At 48.7% G+C, this 16603-nt stretch overlaps 1 protein-coding gene across 5 annotated transcripts in view; it reads left to right on the top strand.

Annotated features, from left to right (window-relative positions):
- The window catches only part of LAMB3 (laminin subunit beta 3), a 67533-nt gene that overhangs the window by 40032 nt on the left and 10898 nt on the right, over positions 1-16603 (top strand). For all 5 annotated transcript variants that reach the window (XM_068541509.1, XM_068541510.1, XM_068541511.1 and 2 more), the window contains 11 exons: positions 701-815; positions 1341-1414; positions 7801-7992; positions 9027-9090; positions 9440-9633; positions 11515-11635; positions 12421-12609; positions 13562-13717; positions 14083-14279; positions 14586-14697; positions 15445-15823. In XM_068541509.1, coding sequence (XP_068397610.1) covers positions 701-815; positions 1341-1414; positions 7801-7992; positions 9027-9090; positions 9440-9633; positions 11515-11635; positions 12421-12609; positions 13562-13717; positions 14083-14279; positions 14586-14697; positions 15445-15823 — 1793 coding nt within the window. The remainder of the gene's footprint in view (positions 1-700; positions 816-1340; positions 1415-7800; positions 7993-9026; positions 9091-9439; positions 9634-11514; positions 11636-12420; positions 12610-13561; positions 13718-14082; positions 14280-14585; positions 14698-15444; positions 15824-16603) is intronic.

Raw genomic sequence — 16603 nt, forward strand, 5'->3', positions numbered from 1 at the left:
CTGATGTCAGTGCTGGAAGGCCTTTGAGGTCATCTAACGTTACTAGAATGTTGGCTTCCTGATGGCTGGGTCTTTGTTTTGTTCACTATTATAACTCAACCCAGAGCAGGGTCCAGCATGTAGTATGTGCTCAATAAATATTTGTTGAATGATTGAATGACTCTACTTAAATCTCCACTCAATTTACAGAGGAGAGCTAGGACTGGAACCCCAAATTCCCTTGTTCATTTTTCCTGTCCCCTCTTCCTAACACTTAGAAACTTGACTTTCCCCAGGCTGCCAGAATTAAGTGAGATGAGCTATAAAACTCTCTAGCCTACACATAGCACATAGCAGATGTTAAATTAATGTGAGCTCTTTCCTTCTTCTTTTTGCTCTTAGCACCCTTTTCAAATTTCTCTTTGGAACAATGTCACATACGAAAATTAGTTTTTCTCTACCACCTCATACCACTCTCCCAATCACAACCTCTATTTACTATTTACTTAGCTATGTGTTAAGGGGGGGACCCAAAGGACTTAAATGAAAAGATGAACAGTAACCTTGTTTTGAGAGGTTGAGCCTTCCAAGTGTATTAATGAAATCAATGGATCCCCAAGGGTAGCATTTCCATGGAGAGAATGTTCTGGGCTCTCAGGATACAAAGGGGGAATTCTCACTGGTCCCACCTCTGAGTCTCTGGCATCTCCTTGTCCCACAGTGGCAGATGAAATGCTGCAAGTGTGACTCAAGGTTGCCTCAGAGTTACAACAGTCACCGAGTGGAGAATGTGGTCTCGTCCTCGGGCCCCATGCGCTGGTGGCAATCACAGAATGGTAAGGACCTGCCACAGCCTCCAGGGGCCCAAACATATGGAGGCTCCCACAGGATGGGGAGGGTGCCCCGGGAGCCCTTTGGGGTTCCCAGGGCTTTCTTATGGTAGTGGGATGTGGGTGGTTGACAAGCAGAACCTTCTCTCTTTGTATTTGAGGTCTTTCAGATGCTGTAGGTAGAAGAATTTATTGGAGGTTAATGAAAGAGTCAGAAGAGAGAGAAATGCCTTAATTTCATTCTACTTAGTCACAGTGGGCTTGCTGAAGGAACTGAGCTTTGGGAACAGATTTGTGTTGAACAGAGGAGTTGAAACTCTTTAAGGTTTTAGGGGCATCAAGTGATGGTGGGAAGGAAATTTGGCCAAGAAGAGATAGAATCTTGAATAGGTGATAGTAAGTAGAAACATACTGGTACCACTCCTCTCTGAGAGGGAAATTGGAAAATCAAGGTTAGAGAGTTTCTGATTTCCTAGAGCCTGGAAAGGTAGAAATACTCTGCTCTAAAGTTTCTACGTTTTGTCTTTCCAGATGTGAGCCCTGTCTCTCTGCAGCTGGACCTAGACAGGAAATTCCAGCTTCAAGACCTCATGATGGATTTTAAGGTGTGCTTCCTGGGCATGGCAGTGGTTAGGAGAGGGGGACTCTGGGCTATGTGGGCGTGGACTCATGGGGAGCACAGGGTCCTTGTCTCCTCAGGCTGGAGGTGATGGTACCACATGCTGGGTGGGCCTCCCTTCCCCAGGCTGGGACGACACTTACCCTGAGCCTGTAGCATGGTGACAGCAGAGGTACCACTTACGGGAGAACAGTGGTGCCTCCACGTTCCCTGTCTTGGCTGTGTAGTGTTTATATATCCTCTCCCTCTTTGCATCCCCCACCCTTAGCCCATCTAATTTATTCAGCTCTGCCAAGACCAATTGTACAAAGCCTGGCCACTTATTATACAGTTGTGTTTTCTTGGTATACTCTGTTTTAATAACTTTGCTGATGAAATTGAGTTTAACAAACAGCCAAGAACTGGCCCATCCACATGTAAGATGTGCTTTTGGAGCAATCTGCTCATTCAGTGCTATTACTTCTCAGACTCTGCTTTTAGACTAGCCTTTGGAGATATGCCTTTTGGAGGGAACATTTTCATTCATTACTGACAGGTCTTTTTTTTTTTCCTTTTCCTTTTCCTAATATCCTATGTGACTGAGGAAGTTGCTCTAAGAACCTTGACTCAAGAATAGGTCAAAAGTATTTTGAGACATTCTAGTGCCACTTGAACAAATGCCCAGTCTCTAACAGTGACAACTTCTAAGGGCAACATTCATTTGGATGGATACTGGTAGTCTCATTGCTTTGTCATCACTCACCCATTCATTTATTTGTCCATTCTTGCTACACACATATTGAACATTGATTATATGCTGTTAAAAAAGATGACTAGAACTAGATCACGATCCTCAAGTTGCTTTGGTATATGTAGGGAAGTCAAAGAACCAGTAGCAAGACAGTGGGTTGTGTGCTCTGATGTTGGTAATAAGAGGTGCTGGGGAGCCCAGGAAGGGGACATCCAGCTTGATCTGTCTTTGGGGGAGTGGATCAGAGAATACACCCCGGGGAAGATGAACTGCCTAGGCCAGTAATATCCAGGTGAAGGTTAAGTTCATTCCAGGCAAAGAGAACAGCAAAGTGCAAAGGCCAGGAGGCAAGAGGCAAGAAGGTATATAATTGGGGGAGGGGGCAAAGGAATGCACGTAGGGTCTGGTGGGGCAAATGTGTATACGGTAGTGAGAGGTAGGGATGTGGAAGGTTACAAACTGACGAGAGATGAGTTTACAGATGTAAATGGGGAGGGAGGAAAGTAGGTGAAAGATTCATCTATTCATTCAACAGATGTACTAACTGCCTACTATGTGCTAGATGCTGGCGGTACACTGTGAAGAAGATAGACAAGGTGGGGGAATTCCCTGGTCGTCCAGTAGTTAGGACTCTGTGCTTCCGCTGCACCACTGAAGAGGGCACATGTTCAATCCCTGGTTGGGGAACTAAGATCCCGCAAGCCGTGCAGTACGGCCAAGAAAAAAAAAACAAAACAGATAGACAAGGGGGTCTATGGTTTACTGTAGTGCTTCTCAAGCAGGGGATATTTGGCAGTTTATAGACAAATTTTTGGTTGTCACAACTGTCAGTATGCTATTGACATCTAGTGAGAAGAGGCCAGGGTTGCCACTAAGCATCCTAAAATGACCAGGACTGACCCCATGGCAAGGAATTATTCACCTCCAAATATTAACAGTGTCAAGTTTGGGAAACCCTGGTCTGGCAGGAGGAAAATAAAAAGCAGGAAACCAACAAATAAATAATTGGAAATTGTGTGACATTTACAAAGGAAACAAATGAGATCCTGGAATAGGAAATGATGGAGTGGGGTGGGCAGAGTGTGGGCAGAAGAATGCACATTAGATAGGTATAAAAAGATCTCTGAGGAAGTGACATTTAAGCTGAGAACAAAAGATGTGAAGGAACCCACGAGGGGGAGGAGCATTCCAAGCAGAAGAAACAAAGTGAACAAAGGCTCTGAAGAGGGAATGTGACTGAGGGCTTGAGGAGATGGAGGTGCACAGTGGCATGAGACGGTGTGAAGGAGCAGGGCCCAAGAGCATGGCCTCTTCAGCCATGGTCAGCAGTTCAGATTTATTCAAGAATAGTGGGCAGAAATTTTGTATCCTGCAACCTTACCAAATTCATTGATTAGTTCTAGTAGTTTTCTGGTGGCACCTTTAAGATTATCTACGTATAGTATCATGTCATCTGCAAACAATGACAGTTTTACTTCTTCTTTTCCAATTTGCATTCCTTTTATTTCTTTTTCTTCTCCGATTTTGGTGGCTAGGACTTCCAAAACTATGTTGAATAAGAGTTGTGAGAGTGGACATCCTTGTCTTGTTCCTGATCTTAGAGGAAATGCTTTCAGCTTGTCACCATTGAGTATTATGCTTGCAGTGGGTTTGTCATATATGGCCCTTATTACGTTGAGGTAGGTTCCCTCTATGACCATTATCTGGAGAGTTTTTATCATAAATAGGTGTTGAATTTTGTCAAAAGCTTTTTCTGCATCTGTTGAGGAAATACTCCCATTTACCACTGCAACAAAAGGAATAAAATACCTAGGAATAAACCTGCCTAAGGAGATGAAAGACTTGTACTCAGAAATCTATAAAACACTGATGAAAGAAATCAAAGATGACACAGACAGATGGAGAGAGGTACCATGTTCTTGGATTGGAAGAATCAATATTGTGAAAATGACTGTACTACCCAAAGCAATCTACAGATTCAATGCAATCCCTATCATCAAACTACCAATGGCATTTTCCACAGAATTAGAACAAAAAATCTTACAGTTCGTATGGAAACACAAAAGACCCCTAATAGCCAAAGCAATCTTGAGAAAGAAAAACGGAGTTGGAGGAATCAGGCTCCCCGACTTCAAACTATACCACAAAGCAACAGTAATCAAGGCAGTATGGTACTGACACAAAAACAGAAATATAGATCAATGGTACAGGATGGAATGCCCAGAGATAAACGCACATACATATAGTCACCTAATTTACGACAAAGGAGGCAAGAACATACAAAAGAGAAAAGACAGCCTCTTCAATAAGTGGTGCTGGGAAAACTGGACAGCTACATGTAAAAGAATGAAATTAGAACACTACCTAACACCATAAACAAAAATAAACTCCAAATGGATTAAAGACCTAAATGTAAGACCAGACACTATAAAACTCTTAGAGGAAAACATAGGAAAAACACTCTGACATAAACTACAGCAAGATATTTTTTGACCCACCTCCTAGAGTAATGGAAATAAAAACAAAAATAAATAAATATGACTTAATTAAACTTAAAAGCTTTTGCACAGCAAAGGAGACCATAAACAGGACAAAAAGACAACCCTCAGAATGGGAGAAAATATTTGCAAATGAAACAACAGACAAAAGATTAATCTCCAAAATATATAAACAGCTCATGGAGCTCAATATCAAAAAAAATACAATCCAATTAAAAAATGGGTGGAAGACCTAAAAAGACATTTCTCCAAAGAAGATATAAAGATTGCCAACAAACACATGAAAGGATGCTCAACATCATTAATCATTAGAGAAATGCAAATCAAAACTACAATGAGGTATCACCTCACCCTGATCAGAAAGGCCATTATCAAAAAATCTAGAAACAATAAATGCTGCAAAGGGTGTGGTGAAAAGGGAACCCTCTTGCACTGTTGGTGAGAATGTAAATTGATACAGCCACTATGGAAAACAGTATGGGGGTTCCTTAGAAAACTAAAAATAGAACTACCACACGACCCAGCAATCCCACTACTGGGCATATACCCTGAGAAAACCATAATTCAAAAAGAGACACATACCACAATGTTCATTGCAGCACTATTTACAATAGTCAGGACATGGAAGCAACCTAAGTGTCCATCGACAGATGAATGGATAAAGAAGATGTGGCACATATATACAATGGAATATTACTCAGCCATAAAAAGAAATGAAACTGAGTTATTTGCAGTGAGGTGGATGGACCTAGAGACTGTCATACAGAGTGAAGTAAGTCAGAAAGAGAAAAAAAAAATACCATATGCTAACGCATATATATGGAATCTAAAAAAAAAAAAGATAACAATGGTACTGATGAACCTAGTTGCAGGGCAGGAATAAAGATGTAGACATAGAGAATGGACTTGAGGACACGGGGTGGGAGGGGGAAGCTGGGGTGAAGTGAGAGTAGCATCGACATATATACGCTACCAAATGTAAAACATTTAGCTAGTGGGAAGCAGCAGCATAGCACAGGGAGATCAGCTCTGTGTTTTGCGATGACCTAGAGGGGTAGGTTAGGGAGGATGGGAGGGAGGTTCAAGAGGGAGGGGATATGGGGAAATATATATATATATATATATATATATATATATATATATATATATATATATATATATATATATATGGCTGATTCACTTTGGTGTACAACAGAAACTAACACAGTATTGTGAAGCAATTATACTCCAGTAAAGATCTATTTAAAAAAAAAAATAGTGGGCAGAGGACTTGAATAGGTAATTCTCCAAAGAAGACATACAAAGGGCCAACAGGTACATGAACAGATGCTCAACATCATTAACCATCAGGGAAATGCAAATCAAAACCACAATGAGATGTCATTTCACACCTGTCAGAATAGCCATCATCAAAAAGGTAAGGAATTCCCTGGTAGCCTAGTGGTTAGGATTTTGGGCTTTCACTGCTGTGGCCTGGTTTCAATCCCTGGTTGGAGAACATCTTGCAAGTCCCGTGGTGCAGCCAAAAGAAAAAAGATAAGACATAAGTGTTGGTGAGGGTGTGGAGAAAAGAGAACACTTGTGCACCATTAGAGGGAATGTAAATTGGTGCAGCCACTATGGAAAACAGTATGAAGTTTCCTCAGAAAGTTAAAAAAATAAACCTACCGTATGATCCAGCAATCCTACTTCTGGGTATATATTGGAAGGAAATGAAGTCACTTTTTCAAAGAGATATTTTTAACTCCCGTGTTCATTGCAATGTTATTCACAATAGCCAAGATATGAAAACAACCTAAGTGTCAATCAGTGGATGAATGGATAAAGAAGATGTCACACACACACACACACACACACACACACACACACAGAGGAATATTCAGCCATGAAAAAAGAAGGAAATCCTGCCTTTTGGATCAACATGAATGGACTTTGAGGGCATTCTGCTAAGTGAAATGAGACAGACAGAAAGACAAATACTGCATGTCTTCACTTATATACACAATCTTAAAAAGCTGAACTCATCAACATAGAGAAAAAGTTGGTGGTTGCCAGGGGCTGGAGGGTGGGGGTAATGGGTGGATGTTGATCAAAGGATATAAACTTCCAGGTTTATAAGATGAATAAGTTCTACAGATCTAATGTACGGCGTGGTGACTATAATTAATAATACTGTACTAGACACCTGAAAGCTGTTAAATGACACACAAAAAGGTCATTATGTAAGCGAATAGAAGTATTAGCTAACCTTATTGCAGTAATCATTTTGTAATATATATGTGTATCAAGTCATCACATTTGATACCCCTTAAACTTACATATGTGATATGTTCATAATATCTCAATAAAGCTGGGAAAAAAAATAGTGGAAAGCCACTGGAAGGTTTTTAGCAGAGGGGAGTCATGGCTCACTGTACATTTTAGAAAGAAAGTTCTCTCTGTGTAGAGGTTGGTTTATGAACCCAAGGAAGTGTTCCAAGCTGGGACCTGTCAGCATAAAGACAACATTTAAAGCCATGAGAAATGGATGAAATCACTGAGAGAAGAAGTAGGGACATGACAGTATGTCATGCTAAGGGGCTCGCATTTTATCTTTAGGCCAACGCAGACCCATGGAAGGGTCTCATGCAGGGAGGGACGTGATCAGATAACCCTGTAGGTGAAGTGGGGAGCGTGGCTTGGAGAGCCTGGACAAAGGCTGGGCTTGAGTTCCAGGCTGTTGCAGGAACCCAGACTCAGTGCAACTGGGACCTGCACTATGGCCACGGCCATGCGAGGAAAAAGAGGAGGGACAGAATTGGGAGCTAGTGGTGTTAAAAAATGGTTGGCTGTGGGAAGTGCAGTGGGAGAATTTTCTGGCCTGGCCACCTGGGTTGTGGGCTGAACTAGGGATCATGCCTTCTGGAACACAGATCTGCCTTCTATCACTTTCCACGGCTCCCCTGGGGAAAACCCGCTGGGGCCGGTGGTTTGTCAGGAGAATTGGACCTGGGTACCCCTGAGCCCACTTGTCCCATGCAGCCCCCTTTCTCCCTCCTCACTGTGGTTCTCAGGGGCCACCAGCACCTCTTTAAGAGCCTCTTTCTGTGGTCGCGTCCCCACTGCGGGGTCACTCAGGCCCCAACCCTGTGTGTGTCTCTGCAGGGGCCCATGCCTGCTGGCATGCTGATCGAGCGCTCCTCGGACTTCGGCAAGACCTGGCAGGTGTACCAATACCTAGCTGCCGACTGCACGTCTGCCTTCCCCCGGGTCCGCCAGGGCCAGCCTCAGAGCTGGCAGGATGCTCGGTGCCAGCCTCTGCCCCAGAGGCCTAACAGGCGCCTGGACGGGGCCAAGGTAGGCAGAGGGGACCCTGAAAATGTAGGCACGGGGAGAGGTCTCTCCCATCCCATTGCTCACATGGTCACCAGGCTTTGGAGAATCTAGGAGAACCACCCCCTTCCCCAGGCAGTGAGCCCTGCTGTCTTTCCTGAGCTCCCCAATAATGATCCCTCTGGGCACGTCTTTGCTGCACATCCTCTTTGCTGCCCAGGAAGGATATTTCAGAAACACACTGAGTGTATTGCATAACCCAACCCTGCTCTCTCCTTGAATCTTCCCACCTGGGGTCAAATCCTTTCATTTCTTTCATCACTGCCCCCTCGCTCCCACCCACGGGGGCTGTATTTTGTCTCCTTTCTCTGGCTGAGGCTCAGGGGAGCCCTCAGAGCTGCTCAGAGCGCTGCCTTTCCTGTAGGCAGTGCGTCTCTTTCCTTCCCTGCAACGACTCTTCCTTGGTTATTGCCGTATCTAGATCCACGTTAGCCACATGCCCCAGACCACACATCAGAACATGGGACTTTTCCCTGATTTGTGGAAGGTTGATGTGAAAACTCTTCCTGGGATATGCAGCTGAACTTACATCCAATGAGTGTTTTTTTTTTTTATCAAGTAAGAACAGCATAGTTGAAATTGGGGTTGTCTAGAGTGTGGTGGTCAGCACATCCATGCATCCTTGGCTCTGGACCCTCTCACTCATCCTGGGTCTTTGGAAAATTAGTATACCCTAAACCCTCATATGTCTATTATATATCTTACTGTAACTTCTGACCCAAGGAAATCAGGAAATTCTTGGGATAGCTATATTTTCAACTGGAGAGGAGAGGTTGTACACACACACACATACACACACACGCACACTCATCTAAGGCCCAGTGATCATCTCCCTCCCCCAGAGTGATTGGCAGACCTCACATTCATGGTCATCTCAGGCTCCAGGTAAGAAAGACCTTAGTATGAGAAGGTCAGGGCATTGAATGGAAAGGAGGACCTCTGGGCTTGGGCCACAGTTCACCTCTACCTCAGGTCTTCCATTTCCCCTCTCTCTGCAGGTCCAACTTAACCTTATGGATTTAGCCTCTGGGATCCCAGCAACTCAAAGTCAAAAAATTCAAGGTCAGTGTGGCTACTCCTCTAGCCTGTGGGACTGTGGATGGGGAGCAAAACATGGTTGCAACCCAGATCATGGACATTTCCTAGTCTTTCCTACCTCTGTCAACACGGTTGGATTGAACACTTGCCCTGCTCAGCCCATAGGGGTATTGTGGTGGCCCCAGAGACTCAAAAGGCCTAAGCCAGGGTGGAATGGGTCTTTTCTGTTGGGGGAAGTTTGAGGAAGATGGAATGGTGCAACCAGAATTCCTTTCCTTATCATCCTGCCCTGGGAGTCTCTATTTGCCTCTAACTTCCCGTTCTTTATTTTCCCATCTCTACCCCCTCCCTCCTTGTTGTTTGTCCCCCTCAGAGCTGGGGGAGATCACAAACTTGAGAGTCAACTTCACCAGGCTGGCCCCTGTGCCCCAGAGGGGCTATCACCCTCCCAGCGCCTACTATGCTGTTTCCCAGCTGCGTCTGCAGGGGAGCTGCTTCTGTCACGGCCATGCTGACCGCTGTGCCCCCAATTCCAGAGCCCCTGCCGGCCCCTCCACCGCTGTGCAGGTGACAGCCCAGGGAGGGGGAAAGGAGAGGGGAGGGGCAAGACCCGGGCAGACTGACGTCTCTGGGGCTCCTATAAAGGAGGGAGGGCACTAAATTTAAGACTCGAGTACTTAATATTTTAGCAATGGTGAAAATGAGTCTAAATTATTGTCATTTCAAAGGTCAGATTTTGCAGCACTTCTTTGGACCTGCTTTATGGTTTGAGATGATTTTTATTCAGTAACATAGAAGTATATGTAAGTATAAGCATACATATAAGTAGAAGTATAAGCATGGGTGTTGGTGGGGGAGCTTAAGGCATTGATTTTCAGCACTGGCTACACATTGTAATTTCCTGGGGAGCTAAAAAACATTGCCCAGACCCACACCTTCATACACTCCGATTTTATTATTGTTATTTAAAGCCCCGGGTCATTCTAACATCCTGCCAGGGTGGTTCTGACATCCTGCCATAGAGCCACTGGTTTGGGGACTGTAAAGTCCCATGTAGAGGTGAGATATGGGGCAGGGTGAGAGAACAGAGTCTAACACAGATGCTAAGTCCACCCCAGAGCAGTTGAGTCAGATGCGTCAGGCATGGAAGAGAGAAACTCCAGCTTAACAAGAAACCCAGGGGATTTTGCTGTGAAACCAAGCTTGAGAACCATCAGTAGAGGAGAGAGAGCCTAGGACCAAGAAGCAGAGGGAGTTGTCATTTCACTTCTCTGGGGTTTCGGTTCTTCTATTAACAGATGGGACCATGATATTTGCCCCAGTGATAGAGGCGCACGATGAAATCATGTAAAGTGACCCTTGAGGGAAATACAGGTGACATGAGCATTGGGCAGCTTTATCCTTTCCACTTCTGGGCCAGCACTTGCCCCAGGCTACAGAGGAAGGCAGAGGGAGACCAGTGCCAGAGATGTGTCATCCATTAGGGTCCATAAACAAAAGACCAGAACACAGGCTGAGCAGGATTGCTGGCATATGAGGATGTAGAGGAGGGCAACGGCCTGCCCAGCCCCTGTGGTTCTCAAATCTGGCTGCACAATGGAATCACCACTTTCTAAAGTACCGATGCCTGGGCCTCGTCCCTGAGATTGGATTGAATTGGGCCTGGGCATTGGTATTTTTTAAAAAGCTCCCCAGATAATTCTGAAGTGCGTGCAGAGTTGAAATCCATGGAATTAGAGGGACAAGGCAAGCCTGGTGAAGGACATGCCAGTCTAGCTGGCAGGATTTTGCTGGTGAATAGAGAGTGAGGGGACTTCTAGTCAGGAAGAAAAACATCAGTACAGGCCAAAAGGTGGGGAAAAGTAGGGCTTGTCCTGGGAGCCACTAGTTCAGCTCAGCCGTGCTGTTAGGAGTGAGTAGGGGATGAGGATGGAGCAAACACAATACAAGTCCTAGATGCCAGCCTGAGGGTGGTGAGCTTAATATGGAAGACAATTAGCACACAATTGCTATTCTATTTTTATACCTTAATGAGTCTAGTAACAATTCATCATTGCAGTCTCATTAGCCAAACAACTGCAGTCATAGATTGTTGGAATATAAATCTCCAGAGGGCCCACAAGCTTCTAGAACCACAGTTTACCAACAAGGCTGTCTAAGCACTTTACAGGTGGTGCTTTGGACTGGGCAGCATGGGGATGGCCAAATGCAAGGGCTGAGCTTTTAAGAACCTAACTGGAGGAGCAGTGCAGGTGTGTGTGCATGTGCACACACACACACACACACACACACCACACAAGCCGGCATCTGGGAGTGTCATAGGAGCTGAGTGAAAGCTGGAGGAGCTGGGGTCTGAGCTGGACCCTGGGGACAGAGCGGAGAGGGCAAGTCCACCTCTGGGACGCTCCTGTGATAATTATTCATGGTGTCCTATGGCCCCTCTCCTAGGTCCATGAGGTCTGCGTCTGCCAGCACAACACCGCCGGCTCCAACTGTGAACGCTGTGCACCCTTCTACAACAACAGGCCCTGGAAACCCGCAGATGACCAGGACCCCCATGAATGCCAAAGTATGAGCCTGGGATCACCCACCTCCCCTGCAGCAGCTGGGTGGGGTGCTGGCCCATCAGGGACACAAGGAGAATCTAGTCTTTATTATTTAAATCTAAACCTAATTGCATTCTGTAATTTAAGCTCTCCTTGCTCTTTGGGGAAGGAGAGGGTATTTGAGAAAGTATTTGAGTTGCATCTTCCCACAGCTCCTGGCCCTTCTCCTCAGCCAGGCCTGGAGGGACCACGATTTGGTCCATGCTTCTGATGCCACGTGCCTTTCGTGCTAACCACAGGTCCTCCTACTTCTGGCCTATCCGGTGTAGGACATACGTGGCTCCCTGTTGTCATCCTTTCTACTTCAGATGTGCATCCAGAGTAGAAATCCATGGAATTAGATTCCTGGAGGCAGGGCCCTTCCCTGCATAAATGAGGGCAACAAAGATCCCAGCCCAGAGAAGGGCAGTGACCCAGCAGGAGACCCAGCAGGAGACCCAGCAGGTGGCAGTGGGGGAGGGTTGGCATGGGACCATTCAAAGGGCTCTCTCTTTGGCTCAACATGGGTATTATTCTTGGGTTAGTCCCCACGCTGGGAGTCAAGAGGCCTGAGTTCTCTATTTTCCTTTCTTACTGGCTATATAACCTGAAATAAATTACAAAAGCCTCCCTGGGCCTCAGTTTCCCTGTTTCCCAGACCTGAGCATCTTGCAGAGTTGCTGGGGATGCCAGTGAGTTAGTGTGGAACGTGCTTTGTACATGGCAACGATGCTGGTCAAATGTCAGCCCTAGTAATCTCCTTTTGCAGGGTGTGACTGCAACGGACACTCAGAGACATGTCACTTCGACCCAGCCGTGTTTGCCTCCAGCCAGGGGGCACATGGAGGTGTGTGTGACAACTGCCAACACCACACTGAGGGCAAGAACTGTGAGCGGTGTCAGCTGCACTATTTCCGGAACCGGCGTCCTGGTGCTCCCATTCAGGAGACCTGCCTCCGTGAGTAGGGGCTCCAGGGAGCCAAGCCATCATCTGTCTGTTAATCCCCATCTGTTCTGGGCTCAACAGAGCACATGTCCCTAAGGACACACAGGAAGCGTGAAGACTTGGTTGTGTGTCAGGACTTGTGGGCAATTGTTTTTAACTTAGCTGTGCCCTTCTAAGCAAGTCAGTGTGGTTTGCTCTTTATTTTTGTGCTTCCTCCAACATTCAGGACCCCTCCATGGCAGGGGTTATTCCTGTATCCTTGGGCCCTAGCACAACCACAGACAAATAATTGATGCTCCAGGAATGTTTATTAAATGAACATGTAAGTCACCCAGGAGTGACCCAGGAGGTAAGACTTTCTAGGTGAAGGAAGAGTCTTCATTTTGAAAGCCATGAAAGGGGCTTGGGTTTTGGGGTGGGAGAAAGTTGGTTCACTTCCTGTTGATATTATCTATTTATGGAAAGAGTGAGAAAGTCTTGAGTTTGACTTCTGTTTCCAGCACTCGCTTGCTGTGTGACCTTGCGTATGTTCTTTGAACACCGCTGAGCCTCAGTTTCCTCATCTGTGCAATAGGGATAAGCATCCTCACCTCTCAGGGTTATCGTGAGGATTACATAAGGTGAGAGGCAAGAGTGCCCAGCTCCGTGCTGGCCACAGGGTAGCTGTTCAGTCAATAATGCCAACCAAAACTTTTATAGTACTTAACATGTGCCAAGCACTGTTCCACCTGCTTTACACTTACTCATTGATTCCTCGTAAGAAGCCTATGAGTGTTGTATAATTACCCCCATTTTATAGATGAGAAAGCTGAGGCACAGAGGGATTAAATAACTCAACTAAGGTGGTAAGGTTGTAAGCCAGGAAGTGGTGGAACAAGGATTTGAACCAGGAAGCCTGGCTTCTAGAATGTGCTCCCTGCTTTTCTTCTTTGTCCCTCCTGCCGTGGCTGCCTTTGTCTCTCAGCCTGCGAGTGTGATCCAGATGGGGCAGTGCCAGGAGCGCCCTGTGACCCAGTGACCGGGCAGTGTGTGTGCAAGGAGCAAGTGCAGGGGGAACGCTGTGACCTGTGCAAGCCGGGATTTACAGGACTCACCTATGCCAACCCGCAGGGCTGCCACCGTGAGTAGGGGGCCCAGCCTGCCGTGGCGTGGGGCAGGCGGCCTGGGGCCACCAGGTCTGTGACTGGTCCTGCTCACTGAGCTGCGTGCCGGCTGCTTTGCCACTGGCTTCCAGCAGGTGACAGCACAGGCCTGAGGTGGAGGCTGGGACAGAGCCCTCCCGAGGGAGGGCAGGCAGGTGGCCCAGCAGCCAGGTGCGGGGACTGGTGGGAAAGTGTGGTGGCCTTATGAGTCAGCCAGGTTATCTGGAGGGAACGGCCCCGCCTCGTTCTTTTCCCAGGCTGTGCCCCTCCCTGATGCACATCCTCTGGGGGTAAGATTTGGGTGGCCCGGCCCCCAGGCTCAGCAGCCCTCCCTCCCTTGCAGGCTGTGACTGCAGCGTCCTGGGTACCCGGCGGGACATGCCGTGTGATGAGGAGAGTGGACGCTGCCTGTGTCTGCCCCACGTGGTGGGCCCCAAATGTGACCAGTGCGCTCGCTACCACTGGAAGCTGGCCAGTGGCCGGGGCTGCGAGCCATGTGCCTGTGACCTGCACAACTCCCTCAGCCCCCAGTGCCACCAGGTACATGGCGGGGTGGCCCATGGGCCCCTCAGCAAGGGAGGGCTCCCGCCCACCGGCCTCTGTCTCCCCTCCGCACTGCCCTTCTGGGTCTTTCTAAAGTCAGACTGGGCTGCTCTGTCTGCCTTCCCCTGGGGAGGCTGCCAAATGTCCCTCCGTCCATGGCTCTCAGCCTTTGGCAATGCCACATTCGCACACCTTCTGCAGGGCCGTCCCGGGCTTTGACCTCAGAGCTTGTGTCCTCGTGGGAGCCCTTGCTTTGGGGTGCACTGGGGAGTTCTGCTCCCTGACCGGTCTCTCCCCGCACAGTTCACAGGGCAGTGCCCCTGTCAGGAAGGGTTTGGTGGCCTGACCTGCAGCACCGCAGCCGTCCGCCAGTGTCCTGACAGAACCTACGGAGATGCAGCTATGGGATGCCGAGGTGTGCTCACTGAGTGGGGACGCGGAGGACGTGGGGGGGTTGTGTGCTCGGGTGGGCTCGTGGTGGGGACACGTGGGTCTGTGGTGTGGGAGGGCATCCCGTACTGGTGCACGGGGTTGTGGGGGGGGGGCCCTGGCAACCCGTAGGAGCGCTCGCTCCCCACCGCTGCCCAGGGCTGACACCAGGCCGTCCCCGTGTCCCCATGTGCGCATGACAGGAGGGCTGCTTTGCTTCCCACTTCCCTGAGAAACCATTTCCCAGAAGCCATCTGCAGGAAACGTCCTCCTCTCCCTCTTCATAGATGGAGAAAGTGAGTCCTGAGGGGGGGTCAGTTTGACGAGTAGTGACAAGGGCACGCAGACCTGAGTCTGTTCTCAGCTCTGTGACCTCGGGACGAGTTGCTCCCCTCTTCAGGCCTCAGTTTCCTCATCTGGGGAAGGGGCACATTGCCTCAGAGGCTTCATCTGTGAGAATGGGAAAACAAGCGTGTTAACTCTGCCACAGAGTGTGTGGTGAGGGTCAGAAGCGTAGGCGTGTGCCTGGTGAGTGAGAGGCTCAGAACAGTGCCTGGCACGTCGGAGGTGCTACGTAAGGGCTTGCTGTCATTACCATGATTTCATTCTGGCCTTGACAGTCTTATTCTAAGTGTGAAATACCTTGAGGTCAGACCTCTTCTTTGGGCTTTCCCCACCAAACACCTGATCTTCCTGCCCCCCCTGCCTCTGACCATCATTTCTCCCGCCTTAGCCTGTGACTGTGACTTCCGGGGAACGGAGGGACCAGGCTGTGACAAGGCCTCGGGCCGCTGTCTCTGCCGCCCTGGCTCGACCGGGCCACGCTGCGACCAGTGCCAGCGAGGCTACTGTGACCGCTACCCGGTGTGTGTGGCCTGCCACCCCTGCTTCCAGACCTACGATGCCGGCCTCCGGGAGCGGGCCCTCCGCCTCAGCAGGCTCCGCAATGCCACCACCAGCCTGTGGCCCGGGCCGGGCCTGGAGGACCGCGGCCTGGCATCCCGGATGCTGGACACAAAGAACAAGCTGGAGCAGATCCAAGCCATCCTCGGCGGTGCCTCGGTCACGGAGCAGGAGGTGGCCCAGGTGGCCAATGCCATCGTCTCCATCAGGTCATTCCCCCTCCCTGCCGAGCCACTTGGCAGAAAAATAACTCCACGTGCGTCCACATGGGGGCGCACTGGTCCTTCCTGACATCGGTTATAGCCCTTTACCGTCTACCAAGGCTTCTCACAGGCCCCTCTCTTTTCACTGTCACAACAGCCCTGGGAGGTTGGCGGGGTTATTCCTTGCGTCTTGCAGATGGGGAAACAGGCGCAGATAGGTGGCGTGATGGAGTCACGTGGCCACCGAGGGGCAGAGCGGGGGACCGGGAGCACAGGCACGAGCCCAAGTCCCGAGTTCTCTCAAGTGCCCGGTGCCGCCCGTGGGAGAGTCAGCTCTGCATTAGTCAACCTTATGGAGGGCATCCGAGAGGCAGGGCTCTAAAAATAACTTGCGTTTGCCTTTGGAATGGGAGCAGTCCCACCCACAGTCCCCTCCTACTAGCAGAGGTGCCTTCTCAGTGAGGTTTCGTTCTGAAGTTTTTAGGAGTTTGTTTCCCTGAGCACTTGTTGACTGTGAGGGCCTGAGCCACCTAGGTGTGCCATTGACCTCGGTCTCAGAACTGAGTAGGGAGTCTGCAGGCAATTGGTGGGCTGGGTGTGCAGGCCTGGAGGGGCTTTTCAGAAGGACGGTCCATGCTGAGCAAAGCCTGGCCATGGAGAATGCGAGGCTGGTGGAGGGAATGGTGGTGGGTGGAGCTGCAAAGGGCCTGGGAGGGAGGAATGTCTGAAAGCTCAGCCGTGGTGGGTCAGGGCAGGTGACCCCCTTCAGGTGGAGACCACCAGTGG

This window comes from Eschrichtius robustus, chromosome 3, assembly GCF_028021215.1.
Source record: "Eschrichtius robustus isolate mEscRob2 chromosome 3, mEscRob2.pri, whole genome shotgun sequence".
Classification (NCBI taxonomy): domain Eukaryota; kingdom Metazoa; phylum Chordata; class Mammalia; order Artiodactyla; family Eschrichtiidae; genus Eschrichtius; species Eschrichtius robustus.